This window comes from Desmodus rotundus, chromosome 3, assembly GCF_022682495.2.
Source record: "Desmodus rotundus isolate HL8 chromosome 3, HLdesRot8A.1, whole genome shotgun sequence".
NCBI lineage: Eukaryota > Metazoa > Chordata > Mammalia > Chiroptera > Phyllostomidae > Desmodus > Desmodus rotundus.
The window spans coordinates 194,019,562-194,035,724 of record NC_071389.1 but is presented as its reverse complement, the minus strand read 5'-3'; the positions used below and the strand labels follow the sequence as shown (position 1 = coordinate 194,035,724).

Sequence of the window (16,163 nt, the reverse complement as noted above, 5' to 3'; positions counted from 1 at the left end):
CTCTCACATTCACACACTCACTCACATTCACCCCCCCCACTCCTACTCGAGTGGTGGCCCACTACACACTTCGTCTGACCTTGGCGCCATTTTTCCCTTTTTTGACACAGCTACATTGTGTCGCCGGGTGGATGACCCCTAGTTTAACCTGCCGCCCAGCAGTCCTCTGTCCATGCTCAGTGAGGCTGCCTCTGGTCTTGTTGCTGCTGCGTGAATTCCTTGCACACGCACCTCCCACGCGGGCGTGCATTTCTCTGCAGGACGGCTCTGGGTCATGGTGCAGGACGTGAGGCATGTGCTGGAGACGCTGGCAGCTGCTGTCGAAGTGCCTCCCTGAGAGGCGGTGGTGGCACGCACAGCGGCAAGGGGACAAGCCCTCCGAGACCACTTTTGGTGGCAAACCTTTCAAACTTCAAATACATTATTCCCAGTGTTGTTTTCAACTTTTCTGGCAACTTTGGGGTATTAGAGCTTGGGAACCTTTGATGCTTCTGCTTTTCCTTTATTCCTTCCACCTCTGCTTCTTGACACCTCCTGTCGGGTAATTTCCCAGGCTCTGGAGCCGTCTGGACGGATCTCATGCGGGCGCCGTTCTCCGGGGGTGCCTGGTGTAGACACATGCACGGAAGGTCGTGAGGAGAAGCTGTCACCAGTGTATGCGTGGATCTGGTCCGGCTGGGGGTGCAGATTGGGGTAGGACTGGTTTAAATCAGGGAGCTAAGTTAGTCTGGAAAGAGTGGGGTGGCAATGGGGTGACCAGCTTTGTCCCAGCTTTAGCACGGAAAGTCCTATGTCCTAGAAACCTCTTCAGGCCCTGGCAAAGTGGGACAGCTTGTCCCCTGGAGCAATCCCAGCAAGGAACCAGAACAAGGAGCGACTTTCTATGTGAACAGAACAGTTTGTGCCAGACATGGGCTGCTTGGGGTGCTGGTGTGTGTGTAGGGGGGACCAAGGAACCAGCTGCTCAGAGAGGAACAGGAAGAACAAGGGTGTTCAAGTCTGCAGCCTGGGAGGCGACCACTGCAGAGCAGAGATGGCAAGAGGGATGCTTGGAAGTGGGGGGTGAGGGAGAGGAAGTGCCACCGCAGATGGCCTCATTCTGGCTTGGGAACTAGTGGGTGGTATGTAAAGAGTGGATGACAGCCAAGGGGTAGGTTCACAGGACAGCCCGCAGGGTGGTCAGCTCCCCGCCCTCACTCTTTCTCCTCGTTCTATTCTCAGATTTCCTCCTACCTCGTGATCTGCACTCGAGTGGGGCCACCCACCATCTTGGGTGGGTGAGGCGGTGACCAAGCTGAGGGTGGGATGCAAAGTCACATTCGGTGTCCCCTCCTGGCCAGGGACTGGGACGTGTGTCTGTTGGCCAGTGAAGCCTGGTCTGTGGGGATGGAAGTTGCTCCAGCCGAGGACTCAGTTCCCTGCTGACCGTGGAGAAGGCAGGTCGCTGCACTTGGGAGGGCTGGGGGCAGAGACCTGAGGGCATGGGGCGGGGTCTGCTGGGCGAGCCCCGTGCCAGCCAGGCTGGGTGATAGAGGAAGGGATGCCCACAGCAGCGGGTGTCCCAGGAGGTGCTGGAGGTCTTCTTGATGGCAGAGACAGTGAGCAGTCCCTCCAAACCTGTCTCCCCTGGCTGTGGGTCTCTAGTCCCAGCCAGGCCCAGTCCCCAGCCTTCCTCGTAGCTGGGTTGGTCCTGTGACTCTGACACAGCCAATGGGATGGAAGAAGTGTCAAGGGCCACTCTGGGGGAAGGTCCTGGAGAGGCAGACGCAGGCCTTTCTTTGCTCCTTCTCCCACATTCTGGCTGCAGAAACGTGAATGTGAGGGACAGAGCTTGAGCGGCTCTCTCTGTCTGTGAGGAAGGAGAGAGACTGGAGGCACTCTGGGAGCCAGACAGACAGAGCCCAGGGTACTGCTGACATCACAGGGCCCTCCCCCGGCCCTGGGTGCTTGCCCCATGGCACCTAAGAAAGTGGGGTCCCTGGGTGGGGTGGGTTCAGTGGTGGCTGAGCGGCTGGGGCTGCATCCCCAGAAGCTGAGGGAGCAGGGAAGTTGGTTCACAAAGGGAATCTGGAAGGATGCAGTGGGCATGGCTGGAGGGGATGGGGGGTCAGGGGGGCAGGCGGGGCTGCGGGCGGAATGAGGGTTTGATGCACTTGGCCGTTTGGGCCTGCCGGAGGGGGCTGGGTCGGATCCCCAGAACTCCTGAGTCAGAGGCCTGGGTAGGCCTGAGGCCCCTGTCATCAGAGAAGCTTCTGGATTCTTCTGCAGGTTCCCTCAGAGAGAGTTTGATGTTCCCTGTCCAACAGACCCCAGTTCTAACTGGTCGTCACGTTCTGGCCAGATGACTGGTGAGCCTCTGCTCTCTTGCCTGTGAGATGGGAAGGCAGGGGCTACTCTGGGGAGAGCCATCGGGGCGGGGACCAGCGAGGGAAAAGCCCCCGGGGAAGGGGAGCCTGGGCTGTTTGCTGAACTCGGAGCTATTTGCTGAACATCAACACAGCCTGAGAGGGCGGGAAGTTCAGAGATGACAGCAGGGCCCGCTCATGCAGATCTCTGAGGCCAAGATGAGGCGTCCAGATTCTATTATGAATGCACTGGGAACTCCTGGGGGGCTCAAAAGGGGGGCGGCGCAGTGAAATGACCTGATTTGGTTTGGGAAAGATTGTTCCAGCTGCTGAGTGGGGAACAGACTGTAGGGGGTCAGGAGTGGAAACAGGGGGGCCAGTTCTGGCTGTGGGGACAGCGGGACAGGGCTGGAGGGCCGTGTAAAGCACTTGAACTTCCCTGTGCACCTGCTCACCGCCCCAGCCTTGGGGCGCCTTCTGTATTAGTCAGTGACCGTCCACTAGCTGCAGACACCTCCAAACCTCAGAAGCCCAACACAATGGAGGTTTCGTTTTCGATCGTGTCCCAGCCCAGTGTGCATGGTCCAGGCTTCACATAGCTCCAGCAGATTCTTGCAGGGGAAGAGGGTGGGGGAGGGGGTAGGGAGAGAGGGGCAGAGGAGAGACTGAGAGACAGAGGAGGACCCAAGGAGGCCTTTCAGGCCTGGGAGGAAACTAAATCACTCCCCCCCTCGTCTTGCTGGCCAGGCTCAGCTCACCTGACTGCCTGGGAGCCTGGGATACGGGGTCTAGCAGATGCCCAGCCCGGAGCAGGGACACATTGCCACCTTCTCACTGATGTGTCCCCTCTGTCGTGGCCCTACATGTACCCGAAGTTTAGGTGGAGGATGTGAAGACTGCGCAGTCCTGAGGTTCTCTGGGCTCAGAATCGCTGCCTCAGACGTCCTGACCTGAGCCCCTCCCAAAGGGGAGACCCACTGGGCCTCCGGTGGGGATGATGAGTGTGCGGCCTGTCCCCTTCCTCGTTTTAGTTCCTCCATTCCAGCGGCCTCAGGTGACACCCCGCCACCGGGGCACCTGGTGGGTTGGAGACACCTCCCTTCCCTCACCTGGTTCTACTGTATGGCCTGCGTGCTGCTCGTCAAAGAAAGGCCTGTGCCAGTCACCTCAGGCTCCTCTGCACCCTGCTGGGCCGCCAGGACACCCCGGGTGCTCAGCACGTGTTTGCCGAGTGGATGACAGAGGAAAGAAGGAAAGGGGCGAGGAGGAGGACGAGCCCCAGGCAGGCACGCGGGGTGGGCCGAGGCTCAGGCCGTCCCCACGGGCAGGCGGCCCTGGTGGCAGAGGCTGCTTATCACCAGTCGGGTTCATGATCCTGGCTTCACCCAGGGATGGGTTTTGTTCTTTATTTGTGTTTTGAAGTTATAACTGAATTCACATGTTTTGGGGGCAGGAAATAGGTTCGCGTGGTGCAAAAGGGTCTACAGTGAAAAACAGCCTTCCGACTCCTTCCTCACCTGGCTTTCTTTCCCAGGAGACCAACATTCCTGCTTTCTTGAGAAGCTTCCAGAAACAGGTCTTGGCTAGTATTCACATCTTGGTGGTGGTTGTGTTGTTACCCTCCCCTGCAGCCAGAAAGCCCTGCTGGGCCTGGGGGGTGGGGTGGGGGAGAGGGCCCGGCCTTTATTGCAGCCTGCTGCCTCCACACACACCTCACTCCTGTACCGGACAACCTGCCGCCCTACACAGGCCCGAGGGCGGGTTCACTCAGCTTCCCGGAGGCCTCGACTCGGGCCGCCCAGGCCACAGGCACTTCCCGCTCAGAAGGGAGTCGGGCCTGATTCTCAGGGTCTTCCATTCCGTTTCCTTGCTTCAGGGGTTCTGGTTCTGCAGAGCTGCTCTGCCCCTCCCCCTCCTGCTGGCCTCATTCCCTTCTGGGAATGAGGCAGCGGCTTACAAGCAGGGCTAGTAAAATCAGGAGAGAGGGGAGCTGCTTCTTTAAGGGGCTGATGCCACGTCACAGGGTCCCCGGGCCTGGGACACCCTGCGTACATAAACATGTGCTTTTTTAAAGAGGGGCCTGTAAGTTTTCATTCTTTTAAAAAAGCCCTGGGCGGACCTCCTCTCCCTCAAAAAAGCATCGCGACTTGAGAGGAAGGTTCAGTAAGTGGCCATCAGAGTCTTCGCAAAGCCCCCCAAAATAGTCACCTGCTAATGCTGAAGTAGGGGGCTATCTGGGGGCCAGGGGAGAGGGAGGCCCCAGGGAGGTGAGTTTGATGAGAGTGAGAAGCCCTGGGGGACACCTCGAAGGGACATGTTTGTGTGAGGCAGGGTTTTGCGGGCATGTGTGTGACCGGATGAAGGTGGCCTGTGTGGGATGGGGTGGGGGGGGGTGGGAGGGAGAAGAGGGTCTTTGCCCCCTTGGGCTTCTGTGTGCAGCGAGGTGTCTATTTGAGGTGTGTGTGCGAGCATGCTGCTTCGACACCCACGCCCCCCAGCCCCGCCTGCCCCCGGGAGGAGGGAGATCTTATCTGGCCCCTAGGTGCTTTGGGAGTTTCAGGCTTTCTCAGCAGCCCCATCTCTCCGGCCCACCCCCCACCTCCACCCCCAGGCCGTGCCCCCTCCAGCCTCTGCACAGGAAGTAGGCTGGCCTTAGGATTTGTCTGCTGCCCTATCAGCCTGCGTAGTGAGTCGCCGGCGCCAGAGCCGAAGCAGGGCCCTGGGGAGATGGCTGTGGGCTCAGCCGCAGAGGGAACCCAAGAGAACTTGCCGCAGCCCCATGTCTCAGCCAGGTGATATGCCACCTTGCCCTCCCCTGCCCCTGCCCTGCCCTGTCCCCAGGCACCGGTAGCTCCCTCTTGGCCCCTGCCACCGGTCCCAGGGGCACTGGAAGTCAAAGTCGAGGGGATGGGGCCCACACTGGGGAGACTCCCCTGGGAATGCTGCTGAGGAGGCTTGTGGGGCGAGGGAGGACCTTGGCTGTGGAGCGGGGGTACTGGGAGGTCTTCGGGGTTCGAGTCCGGACTGGTCCCTCACTTGGCTGTGTCACCGGGCAGGTCCACCGTGTCCCTGGGCAGGTCCACCGTGTCCCCGGGCAGGTCCACCGTGTCCCCAGGTTCCACTGGGGGGGAAAATGGGGGGACGCCCTCTCTGGGGGTGCCTGGAGGGCAGCTCTCTCCTCCTGGGGGCAGAGGTCTCCTGCCCTTAGCTGTGTTTGGAGCACTGTGGGAGCTGGCCTGTGGGTGGGCGGAGCGGGTACAGAGCCATGCCTAAGGTCTCCTTCTGTCCCCCACAATCAGGATCCCATGACTGCTGGGCAGGTGCCCCCTGGAGTGAAACAGCAAGAGTGAGCCCTGTGTATGTGTGTGTGTAGGGGGCGTTGCGTCCAGAGGGGACAAGGGAAGGAGGTGTCTGTCAAGTTCAGAGGCCGGGCGGGATTCATCTCTGGCTGCTGACCTCCTGCTTCACACCCTCTCCCAGCCCCCAAGAACCCCCCCATTCCTCAGTATCTGCCCCTTGGAGTCTGCCGTACCTGACTGGTTCAAACCCCCGCTCCCCCGCTCCCCCTGTCTCCTGCCTGGGCGAGAGGCTTGCTTACTGGTGCCCCAGGCTCCTCGTCTGAGAAAAGGAGTCACAGTAGCACTCAGAGGGCGGCTAGGAGTGTTGGATGAGGTGATATCTGCAAAGTGCTAGTGCCGGCATGGGGCACGGAGCGGGGCTGAATATTAGTCACCCTCGGCATCCTCCCGACCATCAGCCTCTTCTTCTAATTTGAAATCAGATGACCTGGTTTGAGTTCGGCCCCTGGGCAGCTCTGTGTGTTTTCGAGTCTGTCAGAATGGAGCCGATGCCGCCCACCTGCAGGGCTGTGGCGGGGACCCAATGAGTCAGTCAGTGTGAACGGCCCTGCAGCTGCAAAGGGCGCGTGTCGATGCGTGTGGGGACCCTGGAGGCTGGTGCTGGGACTCGGAGGTGACTTGTCCTCCCTGAGGCCGGGCCTCATCCTCCTCCCGTGAACCTTGCGACACCCTCTGGCTGAGGTGGCAGGGAGCCTCTCCTCCCGCCAGGCTCGCCCCTGCTGGGGCTGGGGCTGGGGCTGGGGCTGTGTTCCGACCTTCTCGAAGTTTTCTGTGCCTTTGCCCCGCACTTCCTCTCACCCTGGGGCTTTGTATCATGTGTTTTCCTGGGCATGGGCTTGCCTGTTGGCTGGGGCCTGGCCCCAGGGGACACCCTCCAGGGGATCTACAGTACCTGTGCCCCAGGGACGTGATAGAGTGACTAAGGACAACAGGGGGCTTGCTGGGAGCCCTTTTGCTGGGCTCTGTACCTTTTGGGGGCCTGATGCTGTGCCCTGTGATATTTGGTGGGGGGTCCAAAGAAAGAGACAACCAGCCCCAACCTAGGGAGCTCCCCCTTCGGTGGTGATGGTGGGCCAAGCATGGAGGAGCCCACGGAGACCTCTCTGGGCTCCTTCCCACACCAAGCCAGATGCTGCCCGCTGGCCTGTGCCCAGGGTTGGGGGGCCATCGGCCTTACCTCTGGGACCAGTGCCTGGGACAGGGGCTGGGCAGGGTAGAATGGTATGAGAGAACAGGCTTTGGGACTAAGTATGGGGATTGGATCCCGGCTCTGCCTCTTCTGCACACGTGACTTTGGACAGGTTAATGACATTTCCTCATCTGTGTAAGCAGAGAATACCAGCACCCCTCAAACCCCCAGCTGCTGGGCAGATTAGAGGAGCCAGTGTGCTAAAGCCCCAGGCAAGCGTGAGGGCTCAGCACCCGCAGTGAGTACTGTTATGAGGTCATCGGCATGCCTGCCCTCCCAGTGGGGGGAAGCTAGAGTCAGAAGTTACGGGAGGTGCCCTGCCTTCGCCCTGGGCAGTCCGTGCTGACTCAGATCCAGTCTTCCTCTTACTGGCTGTGTGGCCTTGGGCAACTTACTCTTCACTGCTCTGTGCCTCAGTTTCCTCCCCTGAAAATGGGGATAATGAGAGTATCTCCAATAGATGCTCTTATTGCTTCAGGTAAAGAGTTTAAAACAGAGCCTGGCACATAGGAACATCCGAACGAGTGGTTTTAGCGTGGTGAAGGGGGCAGCTGGGTAGAGAGGAGGTGGGCGCTAATCCCAGCTCTGCACTGGCCTCTCTAGGTGGGCGTGAGCAAATCTTTTCCTTTCCTGGGCCCCAGCTTCTCCAATTTTGAACAAGCAGTTGGGCTAACCCAAAGAGCCCTTTCAGCAGTGACCACGTGCGGGCCCCAGAGCCTCTGAAGGAAGGGAGTGAACCTGGCTGGGGCGGGGGTCCAGCAGGTGCAAAGTCCCTGAGGCAGGACTGTGCTGCGTGGTGGAGAGCCAGACCCTCGAACCCTGAGAGGGGTGGGGGTAGGTGCTCACTTGTACTCTCCCCTCTTCCTCCCTCAGGGCTCCCTTCCCCAGCTCCCACCTGTGGATGTAATGGCGGCTCCTGCTCTGTCCTGGTGTCTGTCCCTCCTCCTCTTCCTCCTTCCCCTGCCCATCCCTCGGGCGTCCACGGTGGTGAAAGGTGAGGATCCTGGCATCTGGGCAGCTGTGCCCGGGACTCTGCCCTGGGCAGGTCCATCATCAGGGGCGGGAGGCAGGGAGGAGGAAGGCAGGGGCAATGGGACCAGAGACCAGGTGCCCACTTCCCCCTCCACCCTCTGTCCTGCCCCCTGCCCCCCAGCCACCCCCACGTGCCTCTCCAAGTCACAGGAGGGCTGTGGCCTCTTGTCCCTGTCCTGTCTTAGCCTTCCTGTGGGGACCTTGCAGTCTCTGGGGCTCTGTTTAGTCCTCTCTGAAATGTGCCACTCACCCCTTCTCTGCCCATGGTGGTGGCTTACCTCCTCCTCAGGTAGGCTGAGGGTGCCAGGAGCAGGGATGGCAGGTGGGTCCCGAAGGGCAGGTCCCGGGGCCCCCTGTAGCTGGCCGCTCACAGCTTGTTTTGCTGGCAGACACTCCCAAGCTCACGTGCTTCTACAACTCGAGAGCCAACATCTCCTGCATCTGGAGCCAGGATGGGGGCCTGCCGGACACTTCCTGCCGCATCCATGCGAAGCCTGCTCAACGGTGAGGGCGGCTGCGTGGCTGGCCACGCCACCTCAGCACAGTGGGGTCTTACCATCACACTGGTCAGGCTCTTGGAATCCGAACCCTCAGATTCCAAGACATCTTCACTTTGAGAACCTTGGGTAAACGGAAACCAGAGACTCTCATTATTGCAGGAGTCTGGAAAATTCAGGAGTCAGATATTTAGACTCCTGGAACCTGGATTGGGAGTAGGTTGTGGGGGTCCAGGCTGGAGAGGGGCTGGGCAGGGTAGACCCGGGACATGGGCTTTGAGCTTGCTCTGCTGAGGCTGGATGTGGCTTTAGAGGCAAAGGGGGGAGAAAGGAGGGTCCCAAAGCTTTGTGAGTAATCTTGGATTTTGAGAGACCCCTATGGGAACAGTGGGGACAGGGGACGTGGGAGTGGTTGGGGAGCTCAGGGGGTTGGGAGCTGATGGAGGGGGTGTGGTGACACAGACACCCTGGTGACGGCAGCAAAGGCTCCCGTGGGTGGTGACTCCATGAGACTCCCAAGGCCCAGTCCAGCCCCATGGGAAGACTGCAGGGCTTTAGGTGCAGAGGCCAGGTGTCCCTAACTGGTTCGTTTCTAGAAGATCCCTCTGGCTGCTGTGGGCCAGGCCAGGGTGGGGAGGGCAGAAGAAAGGGCTTGTGAGGGCAGGTGGAGCAGATCGGGGACCTGACACCCCTGGGAGGTTGGCACAGAGCGTCCCTACAGACTGGCCTCACGGTATGGGGGACCATCCCGAGAGCCAATGCTGGGGTCCCTCCTTTTCTTCTAAGGTTTTTTTTTTTTTCTTGCCTTGAAAGTTCCTGGAACAAATCCTGTGAGCTGCTCCCAGAGGTGCCGGCATCCTGGACCTGCAACCTGATCCTTGACGGGAACCCAGAGGTGAGGGGCCCAGGGGCAGGGTGGGTGCCACGGGCTGTCCTTCCAGAGAGGAGCTGGGCCAGCCCAATGTGTGGGGCTGGGAGGCAGAAGAAAGGAGGAAGGGCAGCCACCGAAGGCCAGACCTCAGGCCTGCCTCGGGGACGGCAGACCCTTGGTGCTCGGGGCTCCCGTTCTGCTCTGTTCCAGCTGTCTCCCCAGGTTGGTGGGTCCAAGGACACTCCTGCACCCTGCATCGAGTGGGGAGAGCACCCCAGTAATAATAATAGCCACACAGCAGACTCTTCCAGAGCCTGTGGGTCAGGAGTGTACATTCCAGAGCTGGGCAGCCTAGGCCCCAACCCTGGCTCCACTGTGCACAGCTGGGTGCCACTGGGTGGCTTCTGTGCCCGGTCCCCTCCTGTACCTGCCTGGAGGGTTGACCTGGGTGTTGCGGCAGGAGGAGTGCCACCCATAGTGGAGCTTGACATGATCGTCAGTGGGTCCCTAGGACTCCAGTGGGCACCGGCATTATGCCCTTCTTAACCAAGGAGGAAACTGAGGCTCAGAGGGGCGTGGTCTCCACCCAAGGTCACATAGTCAGAGAGTGGCAGAGCTGCAGCCCGGACCCTTCACCACAGCACCAGGCCGCCTCTTGAAGGGCGCGTGGCCACGATCACGGCCGTGGCCCTGTTGTTGTGCATCCCATCATTGTCTGGCAAACCCTCCTTGGCAGTGGGGGGCACCAGGGTCGCCCAGACCACGTTTTCCAAACACCCTCAGGTCCTCTGCCTTCTCAGGAGACAGGAGAGCGGGCAGAGGGGCCTGCGCAGCACAGCTGATAAAGGCACAGCCTCTGGGACCAGGCTGCCGTGCCTGTCCCCGTGAGCTCTGCGGGTCCTGGTCCCGCCTAGCTGGGTGACTTTCCCGGCTGCGTGACTGTAGGCGAGTCCCCAAGCCTCGCTGTGCTTCCGTCTCCTCAGCTGCAGGGTGAGGATAGAAGAGTGCCCATCTCACAGGGTGTTGAGAAATACGTAAATGCTCGGGAGGGCGCCTGCCACAGACTGAGTGCCCACGGGGTGCGTAACTGGCGCCTTTCCAACCACAGCCACAGCAATAATGACGATGATGATGCTGTTCATTACCTGGGAAAACATGGCCCCCGTAGGAGCTGGAAGAAAGCTAGGACAGGGTCCTCGGGGCACAGAGGGAGGAACTGTTCCCAGCCCTGGGAACTCTGAGGCCGAGGGTCAAGGTTTGCTCTCAGTAGGCCCTGCAGCAGGTCAGAGGGACCAGGCCGTGTCCTGGCCGTGAAGGCAGCACCCTGGGCCCGGAGCACAGACCCCAACCCTAACCCTCCTTCTGCAGGAAGCCGCTCACTTGGCTGCCCTCGGTCAGCTGTGGCGGCCAGGGCTGTGGTCTCCAGGGCGCTGTGGACACAGAGCCTGGGGTTGAATCTGGGTTCCCCTGCAGACCAGTTGTGTGACATCGGGCAAGTCCCTTACCTACCTGAGCCTCAGGTTTCTCACCTGCAAGGTGGGGATGGACTGCTGTGAGAATCGTCCGGAGAGGCGGCTTAAACGCCTGAGCAGTGCCTACCCGCGGATGCTTAGTACCTCCTGGCCATTTCTTCCCAGAAAAGTCGGGAGGTGGGGCGGGGGAAGACAGGGCAGGGGAGGCGCTCAAAGCCATCACACAGGTACAGCGCCAGCCCTGTGCCTTCTTGGGGACTCGTGCTGCTTGCACACCTCTTGCAACTGGGAACCCCCGCCCCCCAGGCAGCCCTCTTCCCTTTAGGTCAGTGGTGGACAAACGACGGTGGCCCATCGGCCAAAACTAGACTGCTGTCTGTTTTTATAAATAAAGTTTTATTGGCACATAGCCACACCCATTCTTTTACATGTTGTCTAGGACAGAGTTGAATAGTTGTAACGGAGACCATAGGACCTGCTAGGTCAAAAACATTTACTCCCTGACCCTTTACAGAAAACATTGCCGACCCCAACCTTAGACAGGGTGGGCGTCTGGCGGGGCCCCACCCACCTGGCGGTCCTGCTCTCCCCTCTGGAGCTCCCCCATGGACTCATCCCCATGGCTTCCCTTGCCCACCCCGGCTGCCAGCAGCAACGTCTCTGTCCCCCTTCTAGTCTCAGATGCTGACCTCAGCTGACGTTGTCCACATGAGGGTGATGTGCCGCGAAGGGGAGAGGTGGCAGGTGGTGATGACCCAAAAGTTCAAGCCCTTTGAGAACCGTGAGTGAGGAATCTAGGGTGGGCGTGGGTGTGGGCAGGGCTGGGCACCCCTTTCCTGCCTGCTCTGTGGGATCACACTGCCCCAGCCTCTCCCCAGAATCTGCCACACCCACACCTGACAAGTTCATGGCCCGCTGCCCTTGGGATGGAGTCCCAGCTCTTTACCTTGACATTCAAGGGCATTTGGGAACCTGCCTGGCTTCCCCCTCCACGCCAAAGGCCAGCTCTTCGAACTCAACTTGCCCATCCGTGCCTCTGAGCCCCTGCACATGCTAGTCACATGGTCCGGAAGGCTCTTCTCCCCCAGAAGATTCCCACTCACGCATCAAGTCTCAGTGAAAAGCAACCTCCTCCAGGAAGCCTTCCCAGCCTCTCCCAGCTTTTTGCACCTCTTCTTTCAGGGTGTTTACGTCCTAGGTCATCAGTGGCTGATTATGGGGCTGTCTTCCTCACTGGGCTGTGAGCTCCCTGAGGGCAGAGCTTCTGCCATCCCTGTCTCTATACTGAGTACTCAGTACCACGTCTAATCTGGGTGGTGCTCTGGGAAGGTTTGTTGAATGACTGAGAGCCTGGCCCCGTGCCCAGCCCTTCCTGCCTCCCCCCCAGACCTTGCATACCGTCTCTAAGGAAGAGAAGGGGCAGAGGGTGAGACCCAGGCAGGGTTCTAAATGCAGCCCTGCCTTAGCTGTCATCTGACTGACAAGTCATTTAACCTGTCCTAGCTCAGTGTCCTCATCTGCAAAATGGGTTAATCAGTTACCTGCCGCCCGTGGTTGCTGTAAGGAGTCTGTAAGCCGAGACTCAGAAACTGCTTAGCTCATGCTCAGTAAACATTCGCTTGTAGCTGTTCGTGGAGCTCTATAAAAAGTCTTAGAATTAAAAAACTTCGATTGATTTAACCTTAGAATCATAAAATCTTATCATCGTATCAGACTAATGAAGTTGAATGAAATGGATGAAACGACCCATTGAAAACTCTCAGACCGTTTCTGAGCGCAGGGAAGGCCGCCCTGATTCCTTCACCCAGCAGATATTTAATTAAGTGTCATGACATGCCAGGCAATGTCCCAGGCACCAAGGACACATGAGAGAACAGGGTCCCTGTCCTCAGCGAGCTCCTGGTCTGGGGAGGGAGATAGGAAGTAAATAGGACCCCAAAAAGGGACTTGATGTGTCCGGTGGTGATAGTGCCAGGAAGAAAACTGAAACAGGTGAGGGGACAGAGGGTGACAGGTGGCTGGAGAAGGCTCCTCTGCACAGGTGCTATTGGAGGGATGGCCTGCAGCTTTCTGGGGCGGGTATGCCAGTGGGGAGAACAGCAGGTGTGAAGGTGGAGGTACCCCTGGGCTTTCTTGTCTCAGGGTCAGGATCCAGGCCCCCCAGAGCTTCCTCCCCCTTCCTTTCTCCCTGCTCCAGTTCGCCTGATGGCACCAAACTCCCTCCGAGTCACCCACATGGAGACCCGCAGATGCAACATCACCTGGACCGTCAACCAGTCCTCCCACTACGTTACAAGATACCTGCAGTTTGAAGCCCGGACCAGGTCCCCAGGCCACAGCTGGGAGGTGACTACAGGGCCCAGGCCAACCGCCCTGATCCCCCCTCCCTGTGCTGCCATTGCCCCTCTCAGCAAAGGCACAGTGGCCCCTCTACTGCTTGTCTCGGCCTCTCCCTTCCTCCACACGACCCCTGACACCCAGGGTTCCAGCTGGTGGCAGATTCCAAGCTTATACCAGGCACAGCTGACATAGCCAAGAGACAGGAGACTTGCCTCTCTGTGAGATTTCAGAGGCCCTGGGATGACCGCTCCCTACTCTTCAGATCCCGCGTGGTCCAGGCCCACAGGGATCTGTCCTTATTCATTCACTCATTCCTTTACTCACTCACTCAGTCATTCAACAAACATTTCCTGAATGCCTACTCTGCGCTGAACGCTGGGGAGAGAGTGGAGGGCGCCAGACTGACAATCTTCCTGCTCTCAGGAAACTTACATGGATGCATGTGTGGGGCGAGGGCAGGGGGAGGCAGACAGTCAGCAAACACAGGAACAGGAGGCTGCAGGACACTGACTAAAGACATCAGGGACACGAAATGGGATGATGCTTCTAAGAGGGATGGGGACAGGCTACTTCCTGGGACAGGTGACCAGGGAGGGCTGCTCTGAGATCTGAGGGTCAAGAAGGAGCTGACCCTGCAAAGATCTGGGGAGGGTTTTTCACACAGAGGAAGCAGCCACAGCAAAGGCAAAACACTGCCTGGGTGTGCGGCGGGGTGGGAAAAACCAAAGGGAGGATGCGGAGGTGGGAGAGGTCTGTGGGAAAATCCCTCTTTCTAGTCGTCTGGATAACAGACTGCTGTGGATGTGGTGGGAGCAGGGAGACCAGACTCAGGCCTGACAGGTGGTGGGAGCTCAGACCAGGAGCAGGGAGGAGAGAAGGGGAAGGGTCCTGAGGAGGTCCCGGAGGTGGGACCAGTTGATTGGCAGGTGGCTTTGGCTGGAGCAGATGAGTGAGAGAAGGGTTTAGGATGAGCCTGGGGTTTGGGGCCCAGCAATCAATAGTCAGGGGGCCTTTGGGAGGATGGGTGGGGTGGGGGAAGGAGGGTGGCTGGAGGGGAGAAAGGAAGGCATTGTTTTGCTCAGTCTCCTGGTCAGCCTTGCTGTGGGAGGTGTGTGGGCAGTGGGGGGGGCCCTCAGCTTCGACAGCACTGTCTCCACCCCAGGAGTCCCCCCTGCTGACCATTGGGCAGAACCAACAGTGGATCTGCCTGGAGACCCTTGCTCCAGGCACCCTGTATGAGTTCCAGGTGCGGGTCAGGGCCCAGCGAGGCAGCAACTCGACTTGGAGCCCCTGGAGCCGGCCCCTGGCCTTCAGGACGACGCCTGAGGGTAAGACGGAGTTGGACAGGAAGGGGAGGCTGGGGGTGGCTCTGGGGCTACTGGTGGGGTGGGCTTGGGCTACAGTGCTTATCTTCATCATTAGCTCACTTGCTGTGACCCTGCAGGGTGGGCATGGGGGCAGGGAGGGGGGCCCAGGGGGTATGTCTGTGCTCATTTTACAGATGGGAGCAGGGACTCAGTGAGGGGGTGGGACGGCCCACAGACTTGTGAGTTAGTGGGGAGGCCTGAGAGGCTCTTTCACTTTCTCCACCTGAAACCTCACACTCCAGCTTTCTGCCCAGGGCAGAGGTGGGATGCTTTCACCTCTCTGCCTCAGTTTCCTCATCTGTAAAGTGGGTACCATGATGCTCCATGTCAGCCGGCACACAACAGCTCGGCTGGGCCAGTTGGGATGCTGGGAAGGGTGTGGGTCAGAGATCAGCCCGTCCCCAGCACAAGTTGGGGGTTGGGGGGTACGGAGTGATCTGGGTGAGTTGGGGTACCTTTCTAACCCCTCTCCCTGCTTCTCCTCCCACCACGGGCAGCCCCTTCTTTGGGCCATATCATCGTGGGCCTCAGCGGTGCCTTCGGCTTCATCATCTTAGTCTACCTGCTGGCCAACTGCCGGTACCTCGGGCCGTGGTAAGAGCGCTTGCCTCCCTGTCCGTCTGGCATGCTCCCGTCGGACACGCACCCCTCGCCAGGTCAGGTGCCAGGCTGAGCTCCCTGCTCAGACATTCAGTGCTCCCTCCGCCCTCCCAGGGGCTGCCCTGCCTAACACCTGGCCACTCCCTGTGATCCCTCCCCATCGGTGGAACCCATGGGAACAGCCTGATGGGAGTGGGGGAGGGAGATCCCTAGGTGGGGGCCTGCCAGAGCAATACTCTCAGGAGTGTGTGCACACATGGGCCTGTGTATGCAGGCTCTTGTGGCTCTGTCTGGGTCTGGGCTGGCTCAGTGCCAGGCACCGTGCTGAGTGTAGCCACATGCATATGGTCCTGTCTTCCTGGAGGGAAGGCTGATGCTTATTAGTCAAACACAGACAGAGGGACACACCATGTTAGGGTGGTGCAGGAAGGCGCCGGGTGTATGGGAAGCAGAACACAGGGAGAGGAGCCTCAGTGGAGGGGTAGCTGGGGGAACTTCCCCAAGGAAGCAATGATTCCCAGTGCAGGGGTGATAGGGAGAGCAGGGAAAACAGCACAGGCCCTGGGAAGGAGGGAGGGAGGAACATTTCAGAAACTCAGAGCACAGGGAGGTGGTTGTGGCTGGAGACCAGAAGTGGGTGGGGGAGGGGGCTGACCCAAGCTTGGACATGTGGGCAGCAGCCACGCTTTCTGGGGTCTTGGGGCCGCGGAAATGTATGCACCACATTTCAACACCGGTGCATACAGACGCTGGAGCCCTTAGGTTGGAATTCGGCCCCCACTCACCTCTCCCCACACCGGGCCCATGGGGCAGCACGCCCCCTGAACCGCTGCCCAGGGCGGCCCTGACCAGAAGGCCCAAGGTCTGGCTTCTGTCCTAGCTCCCTCCTCCTGGTTCACTCTGCGCCAGCCATCTCTGTCCCTGACTGCTCTGGCTCCCGTGGTCCCTGCCACACTTTTCTCTTCACAGTGCTCTGTCTCCTCTGATGAGTGATGGCAGGCACACCGCTTAGTGCTGGTGTCGCCGTTAGAATGTCAGCTCCCGGAGAGCAGGGGCCTTCCCTGTCGGCTGGTCCTGTGTCCCAGCACCCA

General features: G+C 59.6%; 1 protein-coding gene across 2 annotated transcripts in view; it reads left to right on the top strand.

Annotated features, from left to right (window-relative positions):
• Positions 1–16,163, top strand: part of IL2RB (interleukin 2 receptor subunit beta) — a 28,840-nt gene that overhangs the window by 7,696 nt on the left and 4,981 nt on the right. The window contains exons 1-8 of one of the 2 annotated variants that reach the window (XM_024579540.4): positions 5,019–5,137; positions 7,767–7,887; positions 8,315–8,429; positions 9,236–9,317; positions 11,441–11,546; positions 12,963–13,111; positions 14,268–14,433; positions 14,970–15,066. In XM_024579540.4, coding sequence (XP_024435308.2) covers positions 7,800–7,887; positions 8,315–8,429; positions 9,236–9,317; positions 11,441–11,546; positions 12,963–13,111; positions 14,268–14,433; positions 14,970–15,066 — 803 coding nt within the window. In that variant the 5' untranslated portion in view covers positions 5,019–5,137; positions 7,767–7,799. Of the gene's footprint in view, positions 1–5,018; positions 5,138–7,766; positions 7,888–8,314; positions 8,430–9,235; positions 9,318–11,440; positions 11,547–12,962; positions 13,112–14,267; positions 14,434–14,969; positions 15,067–16,163 lie in introns of those variants that run through there. The other variant, XM_045187236.3, reaches the window with a different exon arrangement.